This window comes from Protopterus annectens, chromosome 14.part0 (genome assembly GCF_019279795.1).
Source record: "Protopterus annectens isolate FY-2018-M chromosome 14.part0, PAN1.0, whole genome shotgun sequence".
NCBI classification, from domain to species: domain Eukaryota; kingdom Metazoa; phylum Chordata; order Ceratodontiformes; family Protopteridae; genus Protopterus; species Protopterus annectens.
The window spans coordinates 428,394,395-428,419,998 of NC_056748.1; the positions used below are offsets into that span (position 1 = coordinate 428,394,395).

Below are 25,604 nucleotides of genomic sequence, written 5' to 3' on the forward strand. Positions count from 1 at the left end.
ATGGAGAAAACACAGCTGAGGCCGAACTGTTGTCTAGCGCTTTCATTCCTTTATTGTTGCTAGGAACTTCATCAGAACTGAAAAAAGTACATAGCCATGCTCTATAAATATGCTGTATACAGGAATACCTAATTTGCATATGATGTGATTAGTGGCCAATGGCCAAAGATTTCTTTTAACAATACAAAAGAAGAATTCAAACCAATGATTATGTCCTCATGTTAATACAAGGGCCAAGGAAATATTTTCTGTTAATGTGCAGAAGTAATGCCCGCTGAAAAATGAGTACCACTTCACAGCAGCATATTAAGCTGCCATGGAGCTCAGACTGTTAGAAACTAGTGGCTGCCATTGTTTTACACTCATTAAGCAGCACTTTTGGTGTTTAGCTAGTGTAAAGATAAATAAAACAGAAAATTAAAAAAATTTAGAAAAGTGTTTGTGTGCCTGAAAGTGAGAATGAGATCACTTGAGACATTATTTTATACCTGCTATACAGTGCATTTGCTGTGTAGGGAGTGTGTAATTAAAAGAAACATTAAAAAAAAATAAAAGCATGTGTGTTTGCTTCTGTCTGCTGTGCAAGTGTATGTCTGCTTGCATGCATGAAACCAAAAGCGTATGTGTGAGCGAGAGAGAGAGACAAAGATCGAGCAGTGGCAGCAGTTAAAATTATGAAAGCTCAAGAAGGTTGGCTAAAGCCTAATATAAAGGGGGGGTCAAAGGCTGAAACATAGGAACAGATTTAAAACATTACTGTTGTAAAGTTAGAAAGTTGCTACCATAAAAGAATTTTTGTTAGAATGCATTTTGTGAAGAAAATAGCCTGAAACTCAAGTGTATGTCATCATTTAGTGACTTCAATCCCCAATGATTTGCAAGCAAATCGCAAATATTATTAGGCCTCAGAACACCACTAGGCATGTGTTATTTGCACAGTAATGCACACACCATGTTGGGCATTATTGCTTTCTGTACACAGTTGTAAGATTTAATTCTGTCTAGGTTCTTAGAGAGTTTCACTAGTACAAAAAAATGCTACAAGTATTCCAGAAAATTGACTGTCGTTTGGCACCTTCTGCAGCCGTCATGTGGCACTCCCTCCAGAGTTTGGGACAAAAGGGAGAGGAGAACCTCTGAAGTTAAGGATGATCAGAAAAATCCCCCACACCCTTCAGAAACTGCAGCAAAGAGCTACACTAGTTCCTTGCTACAGTTACTACCGTGCATACTAGAAGCAGTTCAGTTATTCTGGTACAATCTCCTGCACGGCTGCTGAAATACTTAGCAGTACTACAGTCTCACCTAGACAGTGAGTGAAACACTGAGCTGATCGGTACTATAGAAATGAAAATGCCCCCACCCCGCTCCATCCTAACTATAGTACTGCAGTTTACCATGTCTTGAAGGTAAACATGGTGTGTCTGTTACAATACAGTTTAATTTGGTGTATTGTCATATCTGGATTTTTATTACAGCTGCCTTTACCCATTTAGATTTATGTCCAATAATCCAATCGCACTAAATTCGAGCACAAGGACTCCACGTAAGGATCAAAACCAGGGGTTGTTACACATCAGTTTTATTAAAACAAATGATTTAGCGCTTTCATCAACTCCAAACGTTGACTTCATCAGAATACTTTGCTCCTGTAAACAACCCACTTAAATATCTCTAAAAATTGGCGCCAACAGTGACAACCAATAAAATACATCAAACTATTTAAAGGTACATTTGGATATAGGTTCATAGGTAGGTACTAGGCTATCGGCCGAAGGGCCTACGTAAGCCTAGCCAACAAGGTTCCCTGGTGTACGCCACCCAAGAAAGTTATTTTCCTGTGCCACTGTCGAGCAGAGACACAGAAGTGATCCTCTGGGTGTATTTCCTATTTCCCATCCACTCATCAAGATTTTTCTTGAAGAGTGCTAATGAAGAACTTTGCTTGACATAGATGGGTAGCCTGTTCCAGAGTATGAGAAGTCTCAGGGACAGGAATATATCCCTCCAGCATGTCCTGTTTATTGTGGTGACAAGGTTTAGGTCCCTAGAGCGTGTAGTTCGGAGGGATTGGAATTTCTTTAGGTGTAGCATGTCCAACAGCTTTGGGTTTCACACAGCTTTATATGTTAGGCAGATATCACCTCTGGGTATCCTCAAGGTTTAATCAGGGATGTGGACAACTATGTAGGGAAGGAATGGAACAAGAAATACAAACCCCTATTGGGAGGAAGTATCTCCCCCAGGAAACTGGAATTATAGGCGTTAACAATACGCAGTACAATAGAGCTTGTATTGTTAAATATGGTCCTTATGCTGAGAAGGTTAAACACTTAATAGGTGACGGTTGGAACATTCTGAAGGCCGATGAGGACATTTGCCATTTAAGAGATGACAAACTTATGTTTGTCTTTAAAATGGACAAGAACATTAAGAGCACTTTGGAAATGGGCACTGGAAGCTTCATTAGGAATAACAAGACTGTCTACACACAAAAATGTGGTAGTTGTAATTATTGTCAATACATACTAGAGAAGGATAGTATTATACTGGACAATGTGAACAGAACTAAAGTTAGGTTTAGAAAGGGAAATTGTAACACCAGACATTTAGTATACCTTGCGAATTGTATGCTTTGCTCGGGTTATTATATCGGGAAGACTGACAGATTATTTAAGAACAGAATATATGATCATTTGTATAACATCAGAAAAAAGGATTTGAATAATGCACTTTACAGACACATTGAGAAAAAAGGGGATGGTCTTTTTTTTAGGTTTGCTATTGTGGAACAGGTTTTTGATAATCCAAGGGGTGGGAACATCAAGTGTGTGCTGGGGAGAAAGAAGTGAAGTGGCAGTTACTATTAGATGCCACCACCCACCCTGGATTAAATGACAGTATTCCTATTAAGCCTGTTCTGGTAGCACGTTATTGATTTTATATTAAGGCTTAATGTAGTCATGCATTTACAAGTTTGTTTTTAAAGTTCATTATTTAAATGGTAAACAGTTTGTATATCCAAATGTTCCTTTAAATAGTTTGATGTATTTTATTAGTTGTTATTGTTGGCGCCAATTTTTAGAGATATTTAAGTGAGTTGTTTGCAGGAGCAAAGTATTCTGATGAAGTCAGTGTTTGGAGTTGATAAAAGCGCTAAATCATCTGTTTTAATAAAATCGCTGTGTGACAACCCCTGGTTTTGATCTTTACGTGGGCGCTTGTGCTCGAATTTAGTGTTTGGATCATTGGACATTTTCTTAGTTGTTTCCCGACACACATTTTGGATACCATGTAGATTTATGGTAAACGTCATTAATAAACACCGCAGTTTGAATTCACCTTCTCTTGGCAGTGGTTATACATATTTATTTTGATGATTAAATTAACAAGTTTTAGTCTGAAGGAAAGGGACTTTGTATAGCTAATGCTTGTCAGTAGTGTAAGTGCTGTTTTATCCCCGTGTGACAGAGGTAGAATGCTTTCTTTCATTTCCTGGACAGCTTCAGCTGTTGCACGTTACTACTTTGTACATGTAAACTTTAAGCATACACTGAAGTGACTAGAAGTTATGTATAAATTAGTGTAGAAGCCATTAGAACTGGCAATCTTTTAAAGTTAAATTCTCAATCCTATTTCATTGTCTGTCGGATTTGACTGATGTGAAATGAGCCATGCCGCTGATCTGATCTTCCTGTTTAGCTAGTGAGCTTTGCCTCTAGCTCCTTTAAAAAAATTGTCATAGTGCTCCTGTCCTGGCTGTATTGTCAAATCTCGTCTGCAGTCTGTGAGTTCTGATGAATCTGTGACTATGGAAGCTAAGTACTCCTATTTGGTACTTTTTTCTAGCCCTGAGAAACCAGTTTCTCCTCAACTATGATTTTTTTTTTTTTTACATAATTTTAACTTCTTTATCTTTCTTTATCACCTCGTTCTCCACTGTCAGGCCACATATGCCTGACTTCCTCTAATAGTTTAATTTCCATTGTCTTTCCTCAGTATTGTAGATAATTAAATTTGGTTAGAGTTTAGTGACTAGCTAGGTTATTGCTGGTAATTATTTAAGAGTGATGGAATTTGTGCTTGGGCCTGTACTTGTTTTTCGACACTTTTAATTTTTTTGCAGCCATGGAAGACTGTTTCAAGAAATGTGACCAGTGTAGCCACAAGATCCCACCCTGGGATACCCATGACCTCTGTGTAGTGTGCCTTGGGCCAGGTCACTTAATTGTGACCTGTGCAGTCTGAAAGGCCTTTAGACTCTGATTGCTGGCAGAAAGGAAAAACAAATTACTCTTTAAAGGGCTTTTTCCCCCAGAGGTTTTCAAGGATACTGGAGAGATTACAGGAAAATGTAGAGAGGCAGAAATGGAGAAAGGGTAAGAGCGAGAACCTAGAAAAGGAATCTGATGATACTTCCAAGATTCCTAGTAGTCACTGTCTACACCTGTGCACATTTCCTAGCTCAGCTTGGATGGAACCAACTGTTATTTGGGATCCATCACCGAAGAAAGTGATGAGTGTGTGACACTACTCTGAAAAGGATTGTCTTGATTTATGACTTCTTGCCCTCCTTCCACATCCTCCTACAGGTCGACCAGGCCCTTTCAGAGCTCCTCAGACTTGGCTGGAATAGACTGATGAGGTCCTTTCTGAAAGCTCAGGTTAATATGAATGTCATCTCATCCGTATCCGTCTCCATGGTGGATGGGGTCATTTGACAGCCACGTGCACTAGCCACTTCCCCATTCCTTATTTCTGCACAGATGACTTTGAGACATTAACTTGGCTGGAGCCTGTATGTTCTGTAACAGTGTTCCCACCTTGGTGCAGGCAGCTATTTTCCAATTTACTTGACTCCAAAATCTTGAATGTCTGAGCTGACTGCTGGACATATGGTCTTCAGCACCCTTGCTCAGTGCTGTTTTAGGTGTCTTGAGTCCTCAGGCTTTCTCACTCTTGGAGCCTCCTGGGTCTTTCATGTTGGTGCTTCCATTCTTTCGTTGGATGGACTAGGGGCTGAACCAGGAGTCCACAATACTGACATATTCTGGATCAGCCTCTGATGTGTTTGAGAGGATCATAGTCTGCTCCTCAAAGGACTACAGAACCTCCACTAGTATCAGCTGCAGTCTCTTGACCCCTCCAAACATATCTTCAGCCATCTTATCAGCCAACCCATAGAGAGAGCAGAATGAAAAACCTCAAAGAGCCTCTCCAGGCTCAAGCTCAGTCTCCTCAGGTTATTCCCAGCAAAAAAATGGCATATTTGAGGGGATTGGCAAAATCTTTAATGCGCCAGGGGGTATCTTGGCCAACTGACCCACCCTTTCAGGATGAATAGGTGTTACTTTAAGCTTTCTAGATTGCATCTTCTACTTCTTGGGCAGTACCTCCTGCCAACTGTGTTTATAGATGTGGTCTTTTGGAGGGCGTGGTAAGAACCCGACTCCATGAGGTTATTCCCAGGAAGTCAGACAAGGGTCTTCACCCCCCCCCCCAAAGTTACGCAGCACTGGAGCTAGGGGTTTCTGTTGAACTCTGTCTTTGTAGTGGTAGTCACCAGGAGAGATCTGCCAGAGGACACATTGGCTCTCCATCTGCCAAACAAGGATTCTAGAACAGTGGATAAAATGGGGAAGCATGTCTAGTCATTGGACACATTTACCCTGAGAGTGTTTTATTTACCAATCGTATGAGAATCACTTCCAAAAGGAATTAAGAGAAGAGGTTTTGGATTCCTCTGAGACCAACTGCACCCAGAATCCAAGAAACTGGTTGTGATTAACGTGGCAACTGTGATGAACATCTCCACCCTCTTTGTGTGGCTGTCACAAAATGACACTGATGGAGCAACAGGGGCAGCAGCTGCCCAATTTCCATGAGGTGTCACACTTGACTCTGCCTGTACAATTTTGCAGTTAACTTTAAAGCATCTTTCACCAGTCCTTCTTAAGATGGTTTCTTCCTGGTTGGACCTAAGATAAAAGAGAAGTTGGAGAAGTGCTAGCACAAGGGAAAAACATCTGATGTATATGTCTGATTTGACTTCCCTTAAAGTTCATACAGTAGGAATCAAAAGGAGGCCAAATCCCTGTGTTCTAAAGAAAATCCCAGTGTTAGTCTTTTGACTCCTTTTCTGATAGAAATGTCCAAGGTAGAGGCAGCTTCTTCAATCAATGTAACCCTAGAGGCAGAGGAGGTCCGCAGAAACAGGATTCAGGAAGTTCTTTCTCAGGCAAGCAGACCCAGTGTTACAAATGGTTTCCTAGCTACTCTGCTCTGGCGACAGTGGAGAGGGGAGGTTTTGTCTCTTCACTCAGTTGCATGGATGGTCATCACACAAGATGACTGGGTGAGAAGAATCCTATCCAGAGGCTAAACAGTACCCTTTTCTCATCCCCCTCCTCATCAGTCATTGCTGTTTCCAGGTGACCCATCCCACCATCGCAGAGCAGCAAAAAGAGATAAGTAGTCAGTTTCTTAGAAAAAGAGACATCCAAGAGGTCCCACCTGATTAAGAGGGGGTAGATTGTTTGTAGCTCCAAAGAAATTAGACCTAAGGCTAATACAGGATCTGAGTGACTTAAAACAATGTGTCACAAAAATCCCATTCAGAATGGTAACTGCGTAAACAATTTTGCCATGCTTGAAGACAAATGACTGGATGTTGTCAGACCTTCATGATGCCTTTGTCCACATGAAAATTGCAAAGATGCCCAGGGGATTTCTGCTTTTCCTGCTGGAAGCCAGTCACTTTCAGTTCAGAGCCCTACTCTTCAGTCTCACAATGGCCCTTGGGTGTTCACCAAGTTGCATGGCTGTAGTCATAGCCTGCCTGTGAGTAAAAGGGATCCGTGTGTTCCTGTTCTTAAGATGATTGGTTTCTAGCTTCTGCATCAATAGAGACGCTCATACAAACTAGAGATTTTTTGCTGCAGCTGTGCCTATCCTTAGGAATTTCTGTCAGATCAAAAATCACAGGTACAGTCTTATAAGTTGCCATCTGGACACAAATTGTATATTAAGGCTACCTACTGACAGACTTCAGTCCTTGTGGAACATGATCCAGTGTCTGCTAGACCATCAATCACTTCCAGCCTTCTTGGTCTAATGGTTTCAGTAATTCCAAAGGCCTCCCCATGCTCACTTTTCATGAGAGTTCCTCAGTGAATGCTAAGTATTCACTTGTCCCAGTTATAAGATCGCCTCAGTATTCATGTGCATATGACCTGAATTTGCAGGATGCTTTCTCTTTGTAGTGGTGGGGGCATAAAGAGGGGGGGGGGGGAGTGGTCCAAAGGTCATAGAGAGAGGTGAAAGACAAATTTCGCGTCAGTATCTTGGAGATGAGTGAAGTTTTTCTAGCATTTTGGACACTCCAAAACTTTATTCTTCTGGGAGTGATTTCCATGCAGACTGACAGTATATCAGAGGTATGGTGCATAAGCAACCAGGGAGGGACCAAATCTTAACCTATTTTCAGAGAAGCCATGAGAGAGTGACGGTGAGAAAAGGCTTTGCACTATTTTCCGGTAGCAATGCACATCTTTTTGAAAGTCATCGGTCAAGTGGACAGGCTCAATATATCCTTACTAATGTCTCATGAGTAGTCCCGCAATCCTACAGATGCTCATCTCATCTTCAGCTACTGGGTCCAGGTATGCTGTGATCGCTTTGCTTTCCTATCTAACACAAAATGTAGTAACTACTAAACCTTGATCCCTGCAGACTGTCCCTGAGAGAGATGCACTTGTCTGTCAGTGGTCTCCTGAGCACTTTTATGCTTTTCATTCACTTCCACTAATCACCAGGTTCTTAAAGAAAGCCTCGGTATACAAAGTCACAGTTCTCCTCATTGTCTCATTCTGGCCTAGGCAAATCTGGTTCCCCCTGCTCATTCCTCACTAATTGAAGCAGTCATGGCTTTTGGATCACCATTCAGATTTTCTATATCACCTGTCTTGCCGATTAGCCTCACCCATGTTTACAGGCACTCAAATTAACTGCATGATTTCTTCAATTCCATTAATAGCTAAAGGGCCAGCATCTCAAAAATCTACATGCAAAGTATATAAAATTAAGTTTGAACATTTTTCTGTATGGTCCAGTCATGATGGTTTTAGGCCCTGCGTCTGCCCAAAGTTCAGCTGTACTTCAGTTCCTTTCTATTTTTTCTGTGCTGACTCTAGTTATTCTGTCATTAAAATTCAGCTGGTATCCATTTCCGACTTCTACAACAGGTTTTGTTTTTCTTCTCTAGCAGCCCATAAGCTGTGCAAAGCCTTTTAAAAAGGACTTTCCTTTTATGCTCTCCTGTCAAACGAACCTGAACCCCTTGGAACCTAAACTGTGTGCTAAGAGACTTAACTCTAACCCCTTTTGAGCCAGCATATTCTGCATATCTAAAATTCCTTCTCTAGCAACACGCAAACTGTGCAAAGCCTTTTTAAAATGGGCTTTCCTTTTATGTCCTCTACTCAAGGAATCCTGTTCCCTGTGGGACCTAAATTTGTGTTAGAAGCCTTAACTCTAATCCCTTTTGAGATGGCATCTTCAGCAAGTCTTTAAAATTCCTTTATTGGAAGACCTTGTTTTTAGTAGCCATTACATCAGCTAAATGAATATCAGAATTACAAGTCCTAAAGTTTGTTCCTCTGTATTTGGTGTTCCACAAGAGTAGAGTATCACTAAGAAATAGTGATCCTTTTATTTCTTAAAATAGCATCTGGGATAAATTTTAAGTGAACTTGTTCAGCTACCAGTATTCTTCCTTAATTACACCAGCAAGGAAGGAGAGTATTTTCTGTACAAGTTGGATGCGCTTTTAATTGAACAGGACCAAAAACTATAAGAAAAGTCTCTCAGTTATTTTGTGGCCCTTGCTTCCTCTAGGCTAGGTCTGACAGTCTCCAAGGTAACCCTGCCCAAATGGCTCTCAGACTGTATCCTTTGTATATTCAAAAAAATAAGATGTTAACTTCATAGGCAAAAGCTCATTCCAGCAGATCAGTATCAGCTTCTATAGCTTTCAGTAGAAACTCTTACATGGATGAAATTTGTGCTGCAGCAACATGGTCTACATTTATACATCTTTGCCAACACTATAAGTTGGATCTAGTTTCTAGAGCCAGTCTCATCTCTTTTGGAGTTACTGTTCTTAAAGGTATATGTCATGATTCCATGTGGGAATTCAGGAAACTTTGAATGATGTCACATCATTTGAATCGGACGGATAAGAAAATATAAGACATGGAAGTTTGGTACTTGCCATAAAACTGGATCCTTTTTATCCTAGTCTGTCCAATTTGATATCCCTTCCTCCTTCCCCATCCAAGTTATCATACCCTTCTGGAAGGACCTGATCGATATACTTGAAGCCCATCTGTTTTTCATTCACCTTCCTCCTTCTATGTTATCAAGTTGACATGCTCTTCAAGTCCATGGTGAGTAAGTAGCAAACTCATTCTGAGAGTAGAACCAGGACAGGTGCCATTTTGGGATTTTAATTTGAAGGAGCTTGAGGCAGAGAGCACTAGCTAAGCAGTTGGATCAGAAGCATGAAGTAACTTATTTTCCATCAGTTGAGTCTAATGGGCTAGGATGATAAGGAGCCAACATTATACTAAGTACATAACTTCCGTTTAAATGCTGTGTACTAGGTAGTGTTCTTACTACAGATATGTAAAGTGTAAAGAACTTATTGATTTTATTTAGTTGTATCAGATACCTTGTTTAGATTAGTAACTTTTTTCTTTGTCATATACGTATAAACTCTGAACACAGTAGTTATCTTTTAAGTGTGTGTTGAAGAAATGCACTAAAAATTATTGTAGAACATTTAAAGGGGTCTTATGTCTCTTTTTAAAAAACAAATCTATAACAACACAGTTCTTATTGTAAATGAAAAAGTACTTGTTTTGCATTTACAGGAAGGATTTCTGCTGGGAGATGTAAGACAAGAGGAAACTTATAGCATAAGTGATGCACAAATAGGCAACACAGAACTACTGCAAGTAATAGGTAAGCACATTTTTTTCCATTTTAGATTGCTTCAGTTTTAGACTACTGTCTATTTTTCTGACCATCAGCCCTTCCTAGATTTTTTTTATGGTTCATCAACACTCTGACATTTGGGGAATTTGATATTTTAAAAAGTATCCAAACACATATTAAGTTTTGTATACACATGTGTAACTCTGAAAAAAAAAACTTCACATATAGATATTTATTCTTGTATTAAATGTAGGCATGGATGCAGTGTAAATTAATGGATGGTGACCTGAATTTTGTCACAGTAAAAAATGGATTTGTATCCCTCTGCAAATTAAATGTACCTCTAACCTCTCCAACTTCAAAATGCTACTAAAAAACTACCTAAGTAAAACTTATCTGTAGTCTTGTACTACCCCAAACTGAACTAGCCCCTTTCTCCTTCTACCACCAGTATACTTTGACTATGTACAGAGAGAAGGAATTGTTAAAATCTATTTCTTAGACAAAGAACAAATACATTTTGCCTAGGCTATATTACCTAATTATTTCTGTTCTAAAGAATGTATTAAAGTGTCTTTAATGTTATCTTTATGAACTACAACTTTTGAATACTTTATTGACAGTGCCCTTTTTCAGCTTGTTGTAGCTGTCGAAATATTTGCACTGTATGTATAGGTTTACACTGCATGAACTTGAGCTGTATTTTTGCTTAGTTAACATGTCATTCTTCTGTAGTAGGCTTTGCATTAAAACTATTTAACTGTAACCACACGATGACAATGTGCAGCTTTTCTCCCAGGGCCTCTGCTGAAAATGGGATATTATCCCATTCGAACTTTCCCAGTAAACAAATGTCAAGTAAAAACAAAAGTACAGCAGTATGTCCTGTACAACACAGTTTTTCCCATTCCTTTTATATGGCACATAAACTCCATGTACAAGGCTTTGTGGCACCGTAGTGGTTTTCCATTAACAGGCAAACACCACAGACATTCAGTGGTTTCTTATTTTTATTTTATGGTCCCATCTTAAAATGTAATAAAACTGTGTGAACTAGGCCCTCCCAAGCTGTAAAACATCATAAGTTCATAGGTGTGTACTAGGCTAATGGCCCTGGAGCCTTTATAAGCCTAGTCCATAGAAGTGCTATGGCATCATGCCGCCCAACGTTATTTCCCAGTGCCTGTATCAAGTAAGAGCCACTGGCGTGATCCTTGGGGTGAACTTTCTGTTTCATCCATCCACTCATCAAGATTTTTTTTGAAGAGGGCCAGTGAGGTGCTCTGCTTGACATGTATGGGAAGTCTATTCCAGAGCATGGGCAGTCTCTGGGTTATGAACCTGTCTCTCCAGCATGTTCTGTTGATTGTGGTAATGAGGTTGAGGTCTCTGGAATGTGTGGTGCGGAGGGATTGTGATTTCTTTAGGTGTAGCATTTCTAACGCAGGTGGGTCAGACATGGCTTTGTAAGTCAAGCAGAGATAGCCTCTTAGTAGACAATATGAGACAGAGAACAGTTGGAGTTTTTTGAGTCTGTCTGTGTAGGACATGCGTTTAAGGCCTAGGATCCTCTTCGTGAGGTGCTTTTGTGGCCTTTCCCGATGTTGCATGTGTCTAGTGAGGTACATGACAATGGGGCATTCTACTCGATTGGCCTAATGAGGGAAGAGTAGAGGGAGATGATGACCTCCTTCTTCCTGGATGCAAAACCCTTGGTAATGAGATGTACCACATAGAAGGACTTTCTAACCATAGTGGCAATGTGGTGGTCGAAGGAGAGGTTGCTGTCAACCTGTGTCCCCAGATCTCTTTTAACACCTTCAGTGTTCAGTGGGCTCCCATCGATGTAATTAGTGGGAACTGAGATGTTCTTCATGTTTCACTGTTGCAGTCATTACATTTGGGTAATCCTGCTGGCAGCTTGGCCTCAGTTGGCCTGAATTCCAAAGTCCTGGGTCCTGCGTCGGCCGCTGTCGCCCCTTCCCTGACATCAGGTCGTCAGGGGTATAAAAGATGCGGCCGACGCCATTTTCTTTAATCTTTCTTGCCGTGTGGTGCCCGAAGCAGAAGCAGTTCGCAAGTGCCGGTCGGCCGACTCCTGAGATTTTCGAGTTCGAGTTTCAGATCCGAAGTCTTCTATAAAGCTAAGTACCCCATTGGGGAAACTTTTTTCTTGCTCCAGACTGATGTCAGAAAAAGTTAATAATTGTATTTCTTGTGGGAAGCAAATACCTCATAAGGGCTTTCATTCTTACTGTATTCCTTGCCTAGGCCCTGACCATAACATTTCAGGTTGTCGGTTTTGTGCTAGATTTAACCAACGCGCTATTAAGTGTCGGTATAATTTTGCATTAAACTATTTTGGACACAGGTTTAATTATTCCGAAATGTCGTCGGATGGCCGTCTGACTACCGGAGTTCACAAAAAACACAAAGAAAGACAACCGAGGCCCAAAACCGACGAAGCTTCTCCTAAGCCAGTCGCCGGTTTGTCTGTTCTCAGTGAGGCGCTTTCGCAGCCCCTGACGCCCACTACTTTAGAGTCGCAGGCCGCTACCGACTCCCACGGGAAGTCTGCTATGCCACTGGAAACTCAAGGTATTGGAGCCTCGGACGCTATTCCTTCAGATGGGTCTGGAGCCGCTGAGCAGGCACCGGCTTCTGAGGGTGTATTCAGATCTAAACATCTATACATTAAACTGACTTCAAAGGCAAAGACTAAAGCACCTTCAAAGGCAAAGAAGCAAACTCAAGAGCCACTTGGACAGGCCTCCATGCCCAAAAAGCAGATGCTGAAAATGGCCGAAGACTTGATTACCTTGATCAGGAGTTCCCATCCCCCTCCTGATAAGAGGCCTAGGCAAGAGACTGACTGTGAATCTTCAGATCAGGTTTCCATTTCTTCTGATTCCTCTTCTGATCAGGAATATTCTCTTCCCCCCTATGAGGATTCTGATGCTGAAGAATCTATACCTTCAGCTTCTCCTCCAGAGGACTATTCTTTTGGGGAAACCTTACATACCATGAGGGAGCATTTCCACTGGGAGAGCCAAGATTTTTCAGAATCTAAAAAGAGGCTCAGGGATTTCCTGTTACTACCTTAACACAAGCCACTAGCCATCCTACCGGTTAGACATTGTAGATTATGTGTTTTCGGAGTCTAGTCTTACCCCTGACTCCTTACCTCCAGCTCCTGTTAAGCCTGACAGATATTACAGGGTTCCTGACTAACATAAATTCCTTTTTAAAAACCCTGCTGCAGACCCAGAAACTATTTCTCAGGGTCCCAAAGGAGTTAAGGCTTCTGTTGCAAAAAACCCGACCCCCTCTGATAGAGATTCTAGGGCACTGGATAGATGGGGGAAAAAAGGTTTACACATATGCTACCTTGGCTATAAGGGCCTTAAACTGTCAGTTTCATATGCTCAAATATCAGCAACATGTCATGGCATTGCTTAAACAGAAAATGTTGTTAAACTCTGAATGTGCAGAAAACAAGGAAATGCAGGATTTATTGCATGCAGCTGAACAAGTTGGAAAGCATACTTTGCAATGTGGTTTTGATTCTTTAGAGGCCTCTTGCAGGGCTGCAGTTACAGGTTCTGTAATTAGGAGGCATGCTTGGTTAAAGGAACAAAATCTGCCTGATCATATTAAAGTTAAATTATTAGATGCACCTTTACAGCATGATACTTTGTTTGGTGTTAAGGCAGAAGAGGTGTTAAAGAAAATGGAGGACAAAGCTAAATCTATGCAAACAGTCAAAGATTTTTTACAAGTACAGCCACCTAGGTTTTGTAGACACTGGCCAACAAAGAATTGGTCCTTTCCTGTGTCAGACAGACCTCAAAGGGGCAGATCCCAGGCGCAAGGTTCATTCCGCTCAAAACAATGGAGGGCTTCTACCTCCAAAGTTGGAGAAGACAAATCACAACCATTCAGGAAACAGTCCCAATGACTTCCCCCTGTCTGCACCAAGCACTTATCTCCTGGCAACCCCCTTAGGGGGACAATTAGCACTTTTTTCTCAAAATTGGCACATTATTACCCAGGACAAGTGGGTCTTGTATATCGTGTCACAAGGCTGTAAGTTCCATTTCCATACCCTGCCAAAGGCAAAAGGCTGGCCATATCTGCCAAAAAATTAATGGGCACAGACACAAAAACAAGTCTCATCCCTCATGGACATGGGGGCCATTATGCTAGTACCAGAGCAAGAGCAGGGACAGGGGTTTTATTCAAGACTGTTCTTGCTACCCAGAAAGGACAAGGCCTGGAGGCCAATACTGGACCTATCTATTTTGAACACATTCCTGGATATACCAAAATTCAAGATGTTGACTTTGCAGCAGTTTCTGCACATGCTTGGCAAGAACGCTTGGCTTGTGACTTTAGACCTAAAAGAGGCATACCTGCAAGTCCCATTCAGACAAATATGCAGAAGATACCTCAGATTCAAGGCTGGCTCAATGCATTACCAATTCTCTGCACTGCCCTTTGGCTTATCTACTGCTCCCAGGGTCTTTACAAAATGCCTGGCACCAGTAATTCCATTCTGCAGACAAAGAGGTTGGGAGGGTGGCCTAGTGGTTAAGGTGTTTGCCTTACAAAGACAAGGTGTTAAGGTGTTTGCTTACAAAGACAAGGTGCATGGTTTGAGTCTCACAAAGGATAATTGGCTAGGCTTACAATGGCTCGCAAGGGAAGTTAGCCTAGTACTAACCTATGAAATCCTATGAATCATATGAAGAGGAATACAAATATATCCTTACATGGATGTCTGTCTAATTCAAGCAGAGAACAAGGACATTCTTCTACAGCATCTGGCGTTTGTGAAAAGACTTCTAAGGGTTGGGAGGGTGGCCTAATGGTTAAGGTGTTTGCCTTCCAAACACAAGGTGCAGGGTTTGAATCACACAAGAGATAATTGGCTAGGATTAAAATGGCTCAAAAGAGCAGCTAGCTTAGTACGAACCTTTGAACTTTGAACATGCCTAGGGTACACAGTCAACGAAAATAAATCAAAACTAGTACTCTCTCAAGAGATAATATTCCTGGGTGCAAGCTTAAATACAACTGCCCAGATGGCTTATCTCACGTCAGACAAAGGCAACTGACTGCCTATTTCAAAATGCTGGCAACAAAGGCCCAGTTATCTGCAAGAAAAATTCTGCAGGCTTTGGGCTTCATGGCATCCTGCATCATTCTAATTCCATATGCAAGACTGCATATGAGGAAACTTCAATGGTACCTTAAAAGCGTTTGGACTCTACATTGCCACAGCCTGGAAACTATGATTGCTCTCATTCCCTGCTTGCAACAGGAGTTTCAATGGTGGGCAAAGGCTTGTCACCAAAACAAGGGACAGCCATTCACATTACCCCCAGCCAGGCAAACACTAACAACGGATGCGTCAGATTATGCCTGGGGGGCCCACATGGCAGGAAGATGCATTCAGGGCACATGGACCTCAAACCAAATGCATCTACATAATCAAAAAGAGATGCTAGCAGTTCAAAATGCCCTGACAGCCTTCAAGGACCTACTTCATCCAGGACAACTACTGATAAAGACAGGCAACACCACGGTCATGTGGTATATAAACAAGCAGGGGGGCACTCACATTTACCCTCTTTGCAGACTAGCCATGACTTTGTGGGACACAGCATTGACTTACCAAGTACACCTGCAGGCACAATTCCTGCCAGGAAGGAAAAATACTCTGGCAGACGACCTAAGCAGAAATCTCATAGATCCCCATGAGTGGCACCTGGATCCACAAGTCTTCAGCATGATAACAAGGAAATGGGGATGCCCGGACATAGCTCTGTTTGCCTCCCCTCACAACTACCAACTAAAAAAGATTCTGCACAAGGATTTATCACAGACAAGCATGGAAAGTGAACGCCCTATCTTTCAGCTGGAAAACGTATCAGTATACACATTTCCCCCTCTACCTCTGCTCCCCAAGGTACTCCTAAAGGTCAGACAGGAGAAGCCAAGGAGGATACTAATTGCCCTTGACTTGCCCTGCCTGTTTGCTGGTATCCAATACTAAGGAGCTTGTCTCAATGCCCAGCTTGGACCTTACCTCAGATACCTCACCTACTGTACCAGCAAAACAATCGGATCCTGCACAGCCAACTCAGGACTTTAAACCTGTCAGCATGGCGGATAATGTAAAGCTGTGATGGATGTCATTTTGGAGGCCAGAAGGCCTACTACTAGAAAATCTTATGCTGGAAAATGGAAGAGATTTTGTGCTTGGAACCAGGCACAAGGAACTGATACAGCTGTGCCAAATATTCCTCAGATTTTGCAATACTTAACTGAGATGCTGGACAAAGGTCTATCTTTTTCATCAATTAAAATTCATGCCTCTGCCATTTTGGCTCATTACAATACAGAGCCACCAATCTTTTCTCATCCCTTGCTAAAACAGTACCTCAGAAGAGCCAAAAACTTAAGGCTTCCAAGAAGATCACCAGTGCCTGCATGTGACCTCAACTATGGAAAAACTCACCCTGCCACTTCTTGAGCCAGCTTCTACGACTGATATAAAGTTTTTATCTTGGAAAATAGCTCTGCTCCTAGCAATAACTTCTGCAAGACTAGTTTCAGAGCTTCAGACACTCATGGCTGTGGAACCTTTTATCATTTTTTATCCAGACGGGGTCTCTCTGAGGATAAACCCAACATTTATGCTTAAGGTGGTGTCCAGTGTGGCTCTTAACCAAACTATTCATCTGCCAACTTTTTATCCAAATCTACAGAACAAGGGGGAGAGAATTCTCCATTCTTTGGACATACACAGACAGATTAGATTCTACTTGGACAGAACCAAAGTTTTCCGAAAGACAGAACAATTACTAGTGGCATATGCCGCAGGATCACAAGGAAAGGCCATCTCAAAGCAGACTATTTCAAAGTGGATAGGCCACTGCATTCGTTTCTGCTACTTACACCATGGCAAGCCAGTGCCTAAGGGCATTAGGCCACATTCAACCAGAGCTGCAGCTACTTCAGCAGCCTTTCTCAGGGGAGTACCAACCAAGGACATTTTAGAGGCTGCTACTTGGAGTCCAGTGCGCACCTTTACCAAGCACTATCATCTGCCACTCTACTTTAATTCCAGGGCAGGGTTTGCCACTGCAGTTCTGCAGGGCCTCATAGCTGCTCCTAATGTTGTTTAGCTCCAGCCTCCCATCCATAGCTTTGGGACTCTACCCAAATATAATGACTGCAACAGTGAAACACGAAGAACATAGTACAGTTGTGTACACTTATAGGTTCATAGGTTCATAGGTTCATACTAGGCTATCTGCCCGAGGGCATTTACAAGCCTAGCCCATCGTTTTGTGGCTTACGCCACCCCTTTAGTATGGGGAACTATACCCATTATTTTGCTGTGCCTCTGTCGAGCAGTGACACTGAGGTAATCCCTGGGGTATATCTGCGATCTCCCATCCATTGGTCAAGATTTCTCTTGAACAAGGCCAGCGAGGTGCTCTGCCTCACATGTACCGGGATTTTGTTCCACAGCATAGAGTCTTTGGGTGATGAATCTATCCCTCCAGCACGTCCTATTAATAGCCGAAGTCAAGGTTTAAGTCTCCGCCCTTGTGGCTCTGATGGATCTAGATTTTTGAGGTGAAGCATATTCATCAAATCTGGGTTTGACATGGCCTTGTATGTTAGGCAAAGGTCACCTCTGAGCAGCTGCGACTGAATAGAGCTGGAGTTCTTTCAGTCGGGCAGCATAGGACAGATTTTGAGACCCTTTATCCTTTTGGTGAGGAACTTTTGTGGCCTCTCCAGCTGCTGCAAGTGTCGGGTCAGATACATTCGAATGGGGCATTGTACTCAATCATTGGTCTGATGAGTGATGAGTAAAGGGAGACTATGACCTCCTTGATCTAGATGAGAATCCTTCATGATAAGGTGGGCAATGTAGAAGGTCTTCCTAACTACTTTAGCTACATGGGTGTCGAATGACAGACTACTATCAACCTGGGTCCCCAGGTCCCTGATAACTTCTTCTGTGCTCAGTGGATTGCCACCTATTTGGTAGCTAGGGGTAACCTTGTTTTTCGAAGGGTATGACTATGCATTTTTGGCATTTAACTTTAGGCCGTGGCTCTGGCACCAGTTATCCGTTCTGTGAGACCCTTCTGAAGGATATCTGTGTCAGATGTGTTTTCTACTATGGCCCAGTTTGCAGTCATCTGCAAACTTTGTCAGCCATAACCCTCCTGTGTTTGCTTGTACTCGGAAAGTAGATGCCAAACAAGAGTGGGCCCAGGACTGAGCCCTGTAGGACACCACTTGTGACAGGCTTTGAGTCTGACATGGCGCCAGCAGCTCTGACCCTGTGGGTTCTGTCACTCAGCCAGTTTGCAACCCATCTTGTGATGTATGGGTTGACATTTAAGCTGATGAGTTTTTCAATGATTCGAATGGGGTATTGTATCAAGGCCTTAGCCAGATCGAGGTAGGCTGTATGGACTGCCTTTCCCTCATCAATGGCTTTGGTGACTGTTTCAAAAAGTCAACCAAGTTTAAAAGGCATGATCTGCCTTTGACAAAGCCAAACTGGGTTGGATCCAAAGTCTGCAAATTCCTATGTCTTTATTTATGAGGTCCATTATGATCCTCTCCATGGCTTTGCAGATAAGGCTTGTCAAGCTAATGGGCGGTAATTTCAGGGTCGGTGGAGGCACCGCTTTGTGAAGTGGTACCACAGTTGCAGTCGCCACTCCTGGGTACTAGTACGTATCCAGAGGTAAGACTTTGATTAAACAGCTGTCCTAGCTGTGGGTTTAATTCCTCATTGAGTTCATGGAGCACACAGCCGGGGACACCATCAGGTCCCATGGATGCTGTTTTTGCTTTGGAGAGAGCAGTTCTCACTTGGGCTGGAGATGTTTGGGGCTGCAATCTTGGTATAGATATCTCTCCTTTGGGGAGGGGAGAAGTTTGCACTGAACCTGTCAGCCAGTATGTTGGCAATGTCTGTAGGATCAGTAATCTTCACATCATTTTGAACTAGCTCTGAGCATATCTGGGAGTTTCCTCCCAGGTTTCTAACATAGCTAAAGAAGGCCTTATGATTGTCTTTTGAGTCTTTAGCTATTTTTCTCTCTAAATTTGCTTTGGATGATTTTATGAGAGCTCTTAGTTTTTTACTTATAGTGATCAAGGGTGTCTTACCTTTTAAGGATTTTGCTCTATCTTGTAGTAGCTTCCTCCTTTTGTTGTAGAGTTTGTTTATGGCTGGGGTCCACCAGACTGGACGCTTGCCTTTGGAACAAAGAGTCTTTGTTTTGCTTGGGATTGCCTTATCCATGCAGTCCTGCAGGTGCTGGTAGAAGGCATTTGTAAGTGATTCAGCGGCTTGAGTACTGTTTTCCGCCGGCTCGGGGGCCTTAAAGGAGACCACACTAGTCTTTAGAAGTGTGTAGTTGGCTTTTGAGAAGTTCTTTACTGAGGTGAGGCTGTGATTGAATAGGAAACATAGATGTGGTGCCAGGTCACTTTGTAGTGAACTTACCATAATTGTAGATGTTCGAGTGTATTCACTGTTGCAGTCCAGGTTACCCACCCACCATTCCCCTTTCTTCTGATGGAACCTATCTTTCCTTCTCTGATTTATACAACCTATGTGGTGTATTTGCTTTTAGATGAAGGTAAAGTTTATATTGGTGCATGTATTTATATGTATATAAATTTTGGCTACCCTTTTAGGGGGCACCTGACATCTGGGGCAAGAAAAACTAAAGAAAATGGCGTCGGCCGCATCTTTTATACCCCTGACGACCTGACGTCAGGGAAGGGGGCGACAGTGGCCGACGCAGGACCCAGGACTTTGGAATTCAGGCCAACTGAGGGCAACCTGCCAGCAGGATTACCCAAATGTAATGACTGCAACAGTGAATACACTCTAACATTTACATTTATGGTAAGTGTACACAACTGTACTTTTTCTCAAAGGGGATGATGACGCATTTTTTGGCATTAAGCTTAAGTCATTGATCTCAGTGAGGCCTTTCTGTAGGATGTCTACATCACTTGAGTTAATAATGGCTCCCAACTTGCAGTCGTCTGTGAACTTGGTCAGCCAGAGTCCCTTCATGTTGGACTGGACTTCTGAGAAGTAGATGCCAAACAGGAGAGGACCCAGGACTGATTCCTGTGTGACTCCACTTGTGACAGGTCAGAATCCGCTACTTTCACACTGTGTGTTCGATCTGTGAACCAATTTGCAACCCACCTAGTGATATAGGGGTTGATGCCTAGTTTGGTGAGTTTATCAGTAATTCCTGAGTGGGGAATGGTATCCAAGGCCTTGGCCAGATCGAGGTAGGCTGTATGAACTGCCTTGCTCTCATCCACAGCTCTGGTGACTGACTCTGAAAAGTCAACCAGGTTGAGCAGGCATGATCTACCTTTCACAAAACCAAATTGAGTGGGATCTAGAGTTTGAAGATTCCCTATATCCTTGTTAATTAGGTCCATGATAATGCGTCCCATAGCCTTACATATCAGAATTGTCAGGCTAATGGGGGTGATAATTCCCAGGGTCTGTAGTCACTCCTCCTTTATGGAGAGGGATGACTGTAGCAGTATGCCATTCAGTAGAGGCAAAGCCTGAGGTGAGGCTGTGATTGAATAGGAAACATAGATGTGGTGCCAGGTCACTTTGTAGTTCATGTAGAACACATCCAGGGATATTGTTGGGTCCCATGGAAGCTGTATTCTTGGCCTTGGGCAATGCAGCTTTAACCTGTGCTGCAGTAATGCTGGGTGCCTGGCATTCCTCCAGTATTGTGATTGCTCCTTTAGCTGGGGAGAGAGGGGGGGTAAAGTTGGCACTGAATCTGTCAGCCAGTGTATTGGCTCAGTATAGGACATACCATTGTGTAGTAACTCATACCAAACCTGGGTATTGCCGTGGAGATTCTTGATATACCTATAGAAGGCTTTGTGTCTGCCACAATTCTTCCTTCATAGTTGGTTTAAGAGCTTTTGATGAGGAATCTCAACTTTTTGTTGAGGCTAATAAAGGAGTTTTTCCAGTCTTGGGACTTCACCTTTTCCTGCAACAATTTCTTCCTTCTGTTGTAGAGTTTATTAATGGCAGGGGACAACCAGATTGGCTTCCTTTTTTTGGAGGAGAGCATCTTTGTTCTGTCTGGTATGGCTAGTTCCATGCATTTATGTACATATTCGTACAGTGCATTGGTGTATGATTCGGCAGTCATGCATCTATTTTCCATTGACATGGATGCCATGAAGTTGGCCACCTCTGTTTTTCGGAGCCCAAAGTCAGCTTTGGAGAAGTTCTTCATGGTGGTTACCCTTGCAGGGGGTGTGGGTGAAATGTGGATTTCCATGATGATTAGTTTGTGGTCTGATCTAACCAGGGAGGAATTGACTATTGGTATATAGCAACAGTTGTCCATGTTAGTAATAACTAGGTCTTCTTCTAGTGGGGGTAAGAATATGCTGGTCCAAGGCATTGGAATTGATGAATTCCAGGAAGCATTGAGCCGGTGTATTGGTGCATGAGTTGTTTTCCCAGTTGATGAAGGAGTAGTTGAAGTCACCTAGTATGAGAGTGTTGGATTAGACCTTAATAGTTTCCAAGGTGCTTAGGAATGTGGTGTGAGAGTCTTGGGACATGGTTGGGGACCTGCAGCAGGCTACGACCTGAATCACTGTCTTACCCAATGTTAGTTGTACCTGAAGTATCTCAGATGCGTTATGCTGGGCTACTAGTCTGGAGGTGGGAATATCCTTTATGAATATGGAGACTTCACCGCCTTTGGAGCTTCAGTCCATATTCTGGGGCCGAAAGATGTGGAATGAGTTATAGCCTGGTAGCATAGGGGTACTTTTTGCTGCTTTAAACCAGGTCTCCATTACAGCACAAATGTCGATGTTCTCCATTTTGAAGAGCGCTTCGAGCAAGTACACCTTGAGATTTAGATTTCTAGCGTTGAGCAGCTTGACCCTCGGGTTGCATTTATTTATAGCTGTTACGGTGGTACTTTGGTCGATGGAACATCACCTAAAAAGGTACTATAGGGGGTGGCAAGAGCCTTAGCCAGTATCAGGAAATCCAGGGGTGATAGATGTAGGCCATCTCTGGCAAAGCATCGAAGTCTGCCAGTCATGTCATCCCAAACAAACAGATACTGGATCCCCTTAGAATGTCACCAGAAACGTAGCCAGTTGTTGAAGTCCATTATTTTCTGCTTGTACTGCGGTATCATTCTGGGCGACGGTAGGCTGCTGCTCAGGGCTAGGGTCATACCTGCCCGGGCCACGTAATTAATTAATAGATAACTAGTGAATGTTTCCTTCTGCCATTTGTTCTTTTCTCATCAAAGAGCTTCAAAGTTTTGTGGTAGCTAGTAATCCGTGACTTTTACCGTGTTATGTATCCTGTTATGGAAAAGCATAAATCCTTTGCAGCAATTAGACTTCACTGCTCACATGTTGCAGGTACAGCACTCTGTTTCTTATGGTGTCAGTGTTCTTTCCAGTCATGTGACAGGCCAGAGCAGAGTAGACTTGTATCCTGCCTGTCTGTAAAATGTAGTAGCTGTATTTAATTGTTGTCTGGTGACCACCTGTCTAATACTGCAGTAGCCTTTGGCTATTTGGGTTGTATCCTGCCTAGGATACAACAACCAGACAGTCTTAAAATAGTTCTGTGTCCCTTCCCCACCTGTATTCTGACTGCTGATTGAATAAGCCTTAGGAGGAAAATTAGCAATCCGAGTGTAGCCAACTTCAGTGCTTTCTTGATGCCTCAAGAGAAATCAGCTCTGATGCTTCACAGGAGCAGCAGTTGGCTTCAGGCTTAATTTCTGACAGATCAGTCCCTATAGGAGAACCCTTCCTCGCAGAATGTATTGCCCTATCAACAGATGTAAAACAGTATTTCTACTTTAAGAATACCAGCTTTCATGTTTTCTGAAAATGTACAAGCTGTTTTTCATATCTGGGAGGGGAATAGAGATAAGAAAGGTACAGACAGCAATCAATGCAAGTGGGAGCAGAAGTTGTAACATGCACTTTAGTATGGATAGTGTTAAGTTTAAGTTAGGTAATGCCTGTGTGGACAAGCTGTTGAGTTTGGGGAAATTGCTCCTATCAGGACGGTTAATATAGATGTAAGTCATATTGATCATTGCTGCAATAGCCTTCACTATACGGGTTATATCCTGACAAGGATATAACAGCCAGCCAACTTCCAAAGCTTCAGGGCACCTTCGACACATCCAAACTGTAAGGCATCTCTAGCTGAGCTGAATAAAAGACAAGTATGGGCAAGAAGCCATCCAGAACTTTTCTGCCACTGAAAATTTTGCTCTTCTGAGCCTTTCGAGGATCGATTATCAGCTTGTGCCATTTCTTTGCTGGGCAGATAAATTCGATTTGGGGGAAAAAACTACAATTTTCTTCTTTGAGTTGTCGTATTATCACTTTCCTCTTCAGGAAAGTTATTTGAAAGGTAGGAGTATAGTGTTTAAAGGACTGTCACAAGACTGTAATATACATTTAAACAGAGTACTTGTTTTTCCTGTCAGTTTTAATGTGGCAGAAAGTAATAAAAAACTCTTGTTTTGTGGAAAACTTGTGTTGATTGTACTTGTGTGGGGCTGGCAAAGGGTTTTAAAATGCTTTTTACTGTGCTTTTCTGTCCAAAAGTAATCTTTGTAGACTGATAGTGTTTACTGGCATTTGCTGCTTGTCTTCCCCAGGAAAGAGGTGCCATTTTCACCTTGAACATGGAACAGACTACCGGTCCCATGGTCAGTCGTCCTTCTAGCCACAATAGAGAGGAATTAAGCAAACAGTCTTTGCCACCCCAGCAGGTTTGCAATTTGCGTCCACCACAGCTAGGTGACTCTGCTTGACCATTTGTTATACCTCAGACCACTCCTTTTTTTTACCCCAAATCTTCTGCTGTAGCACCTACAGCCAGTCTTGTTGGTCCTGGAAGGAGAAACTGGGAAGGTTTCATTGTTATGTCAGAATGTTGGGAAAGCTGCTGCTGCTGCCATTAGTAATTCGACTGGCTCCATTTTTCCTGTCAGAAGTAAACAGAAAACCAGCATGTGTCTACTCCTCAAAGTTCTTTGGTAGGAGTAGTTTACTGGGTCTGGTTTGAGGTTTAATTCAGGCTATTGATTCTTCATGTAAAGTAGTTTCTAGTAAAAGAAAGAGTGAAACCTCTTTTTCTGAAGAGATTCAAGTTTCTGAATATGAACAGGAAGATGCAAGAATGGACACAGGTTTTTTTTTTCCCCTCAGATTTCTGATTCAGACTCAGAGGAGAGTTTAATTTCTGATTCTCCCTTTGGGGGTTTCTCTTTCTCTGAGACTGTTGCCAGAATGTGGCTGTGTTTTCAGTGAGAGAACACTGAGGTTTATTAGGTCCTCAGAAAATAAAATTAGTTGTTACAGAAGGATTTTTGAGATCCTACACCCATTCCTCCTGTTCTGCCTGCTTTAGAGGATGTGCGTATTACTACCTACAGTCTTCCTGATAGTTTGCCAGCTCTCCCTAAAAAGACAGACAGAATGTATAAATTTCCTCAGTCTTTTTAAATTTTATACATTATTCCCATACCTGACCCAATGGCTATAGCTCTAGTTGACTGCTGCTAAGTATCCAGTAAGTCCCAGTACTACTCTTTCTGATAAGGATGAGAAAATTATTGCTAGGTATGGGCAAAAATGTGTATACATCTGTAGCTTTGAGTTTTAAAATTATGACTGGTCAGGCTTTTACATTAAAGTTTATTCTTAGTAATTATGAACGTATGAGGAATGTTTTCTTATTTTTTTCTTGTGAAGAAAAATATCCTACAAATAATTTAGTTTACTCTGTTGTATAGATCACAACTCATTTAAAGTGCGTGTATGACTCTTTTGGTATTAATTCCAATGCTATGGCCGCTGCTGGTGTTTTGAAGCAGTTTGCATGGTTGTATTCTAAGAGCCCCCCCAGATGATGGTAAAAATGAGATTTATAATTCACCCTATGATAGAGATCTATTGTTTAGTCATTCTGCTGCAGAGCTGACAATTGTGATTGAAGGGGCAGGCTGATCCAAGGAACCTCTAAGATTTTTCAGCCCTACTTTTCCAAATATTCCAAGGGATTGGACTTTCAAGATAGCTGCACATTGAGTAACAGCTTAATTCTAGCTTTCCCAGTGTGAAAAAGGAAACTCAGCAGAGAAGGCAGACTTCTGTATATTGGTAAATTTCAGTAACTGGCTAGCAAGTGTACTGCCTGGATGCCAAGAAAAATTAAATACAGAGGATCTGGAAAAAAAATCCACTACAAAAAGTGAGGAAGAAACACTAACAGGGGAAAGTTCTGCAGCTGTTAAGCAAAAATCAATGCAACCTCCAGACATGAATTCCAGTAACCTACAGGAAGATATAAGGCAACTGCACAGAGACCTGGTTAAAATAAATGAAACACTGATGGATTATATCAACACAAACAACAAAAGGCTAGAAAAAATGGAAGAAGCTTTGAATAAATATTCAGATGAGGTGACAAAAATCAGAGGTCGAAATGA

At 42.2% G+C, this 25,604-nt stretch overlaps 1 protein-coding gene across 1 annotated transcript in view; it reads left to right on the plus strand.

The window, feature by feature from the left end:
• The window catches only part of ABRAXAS2 (abraxas 2, BRISC complex subunit), a gene marked incomplete in the record, with an annotated part of 1,016,818 nt that overhangs the window by 115,264 nt on the left and 875,950 nt on the right, over positions 1–25,604 (plus strand). The window contains 1 exon segment of the mRNA XM_044056200.1: positions 9,933–10,023. Coding sequence (XP_043912135.1) covers positions 9,933–10,023 — 91 coding nt within the window.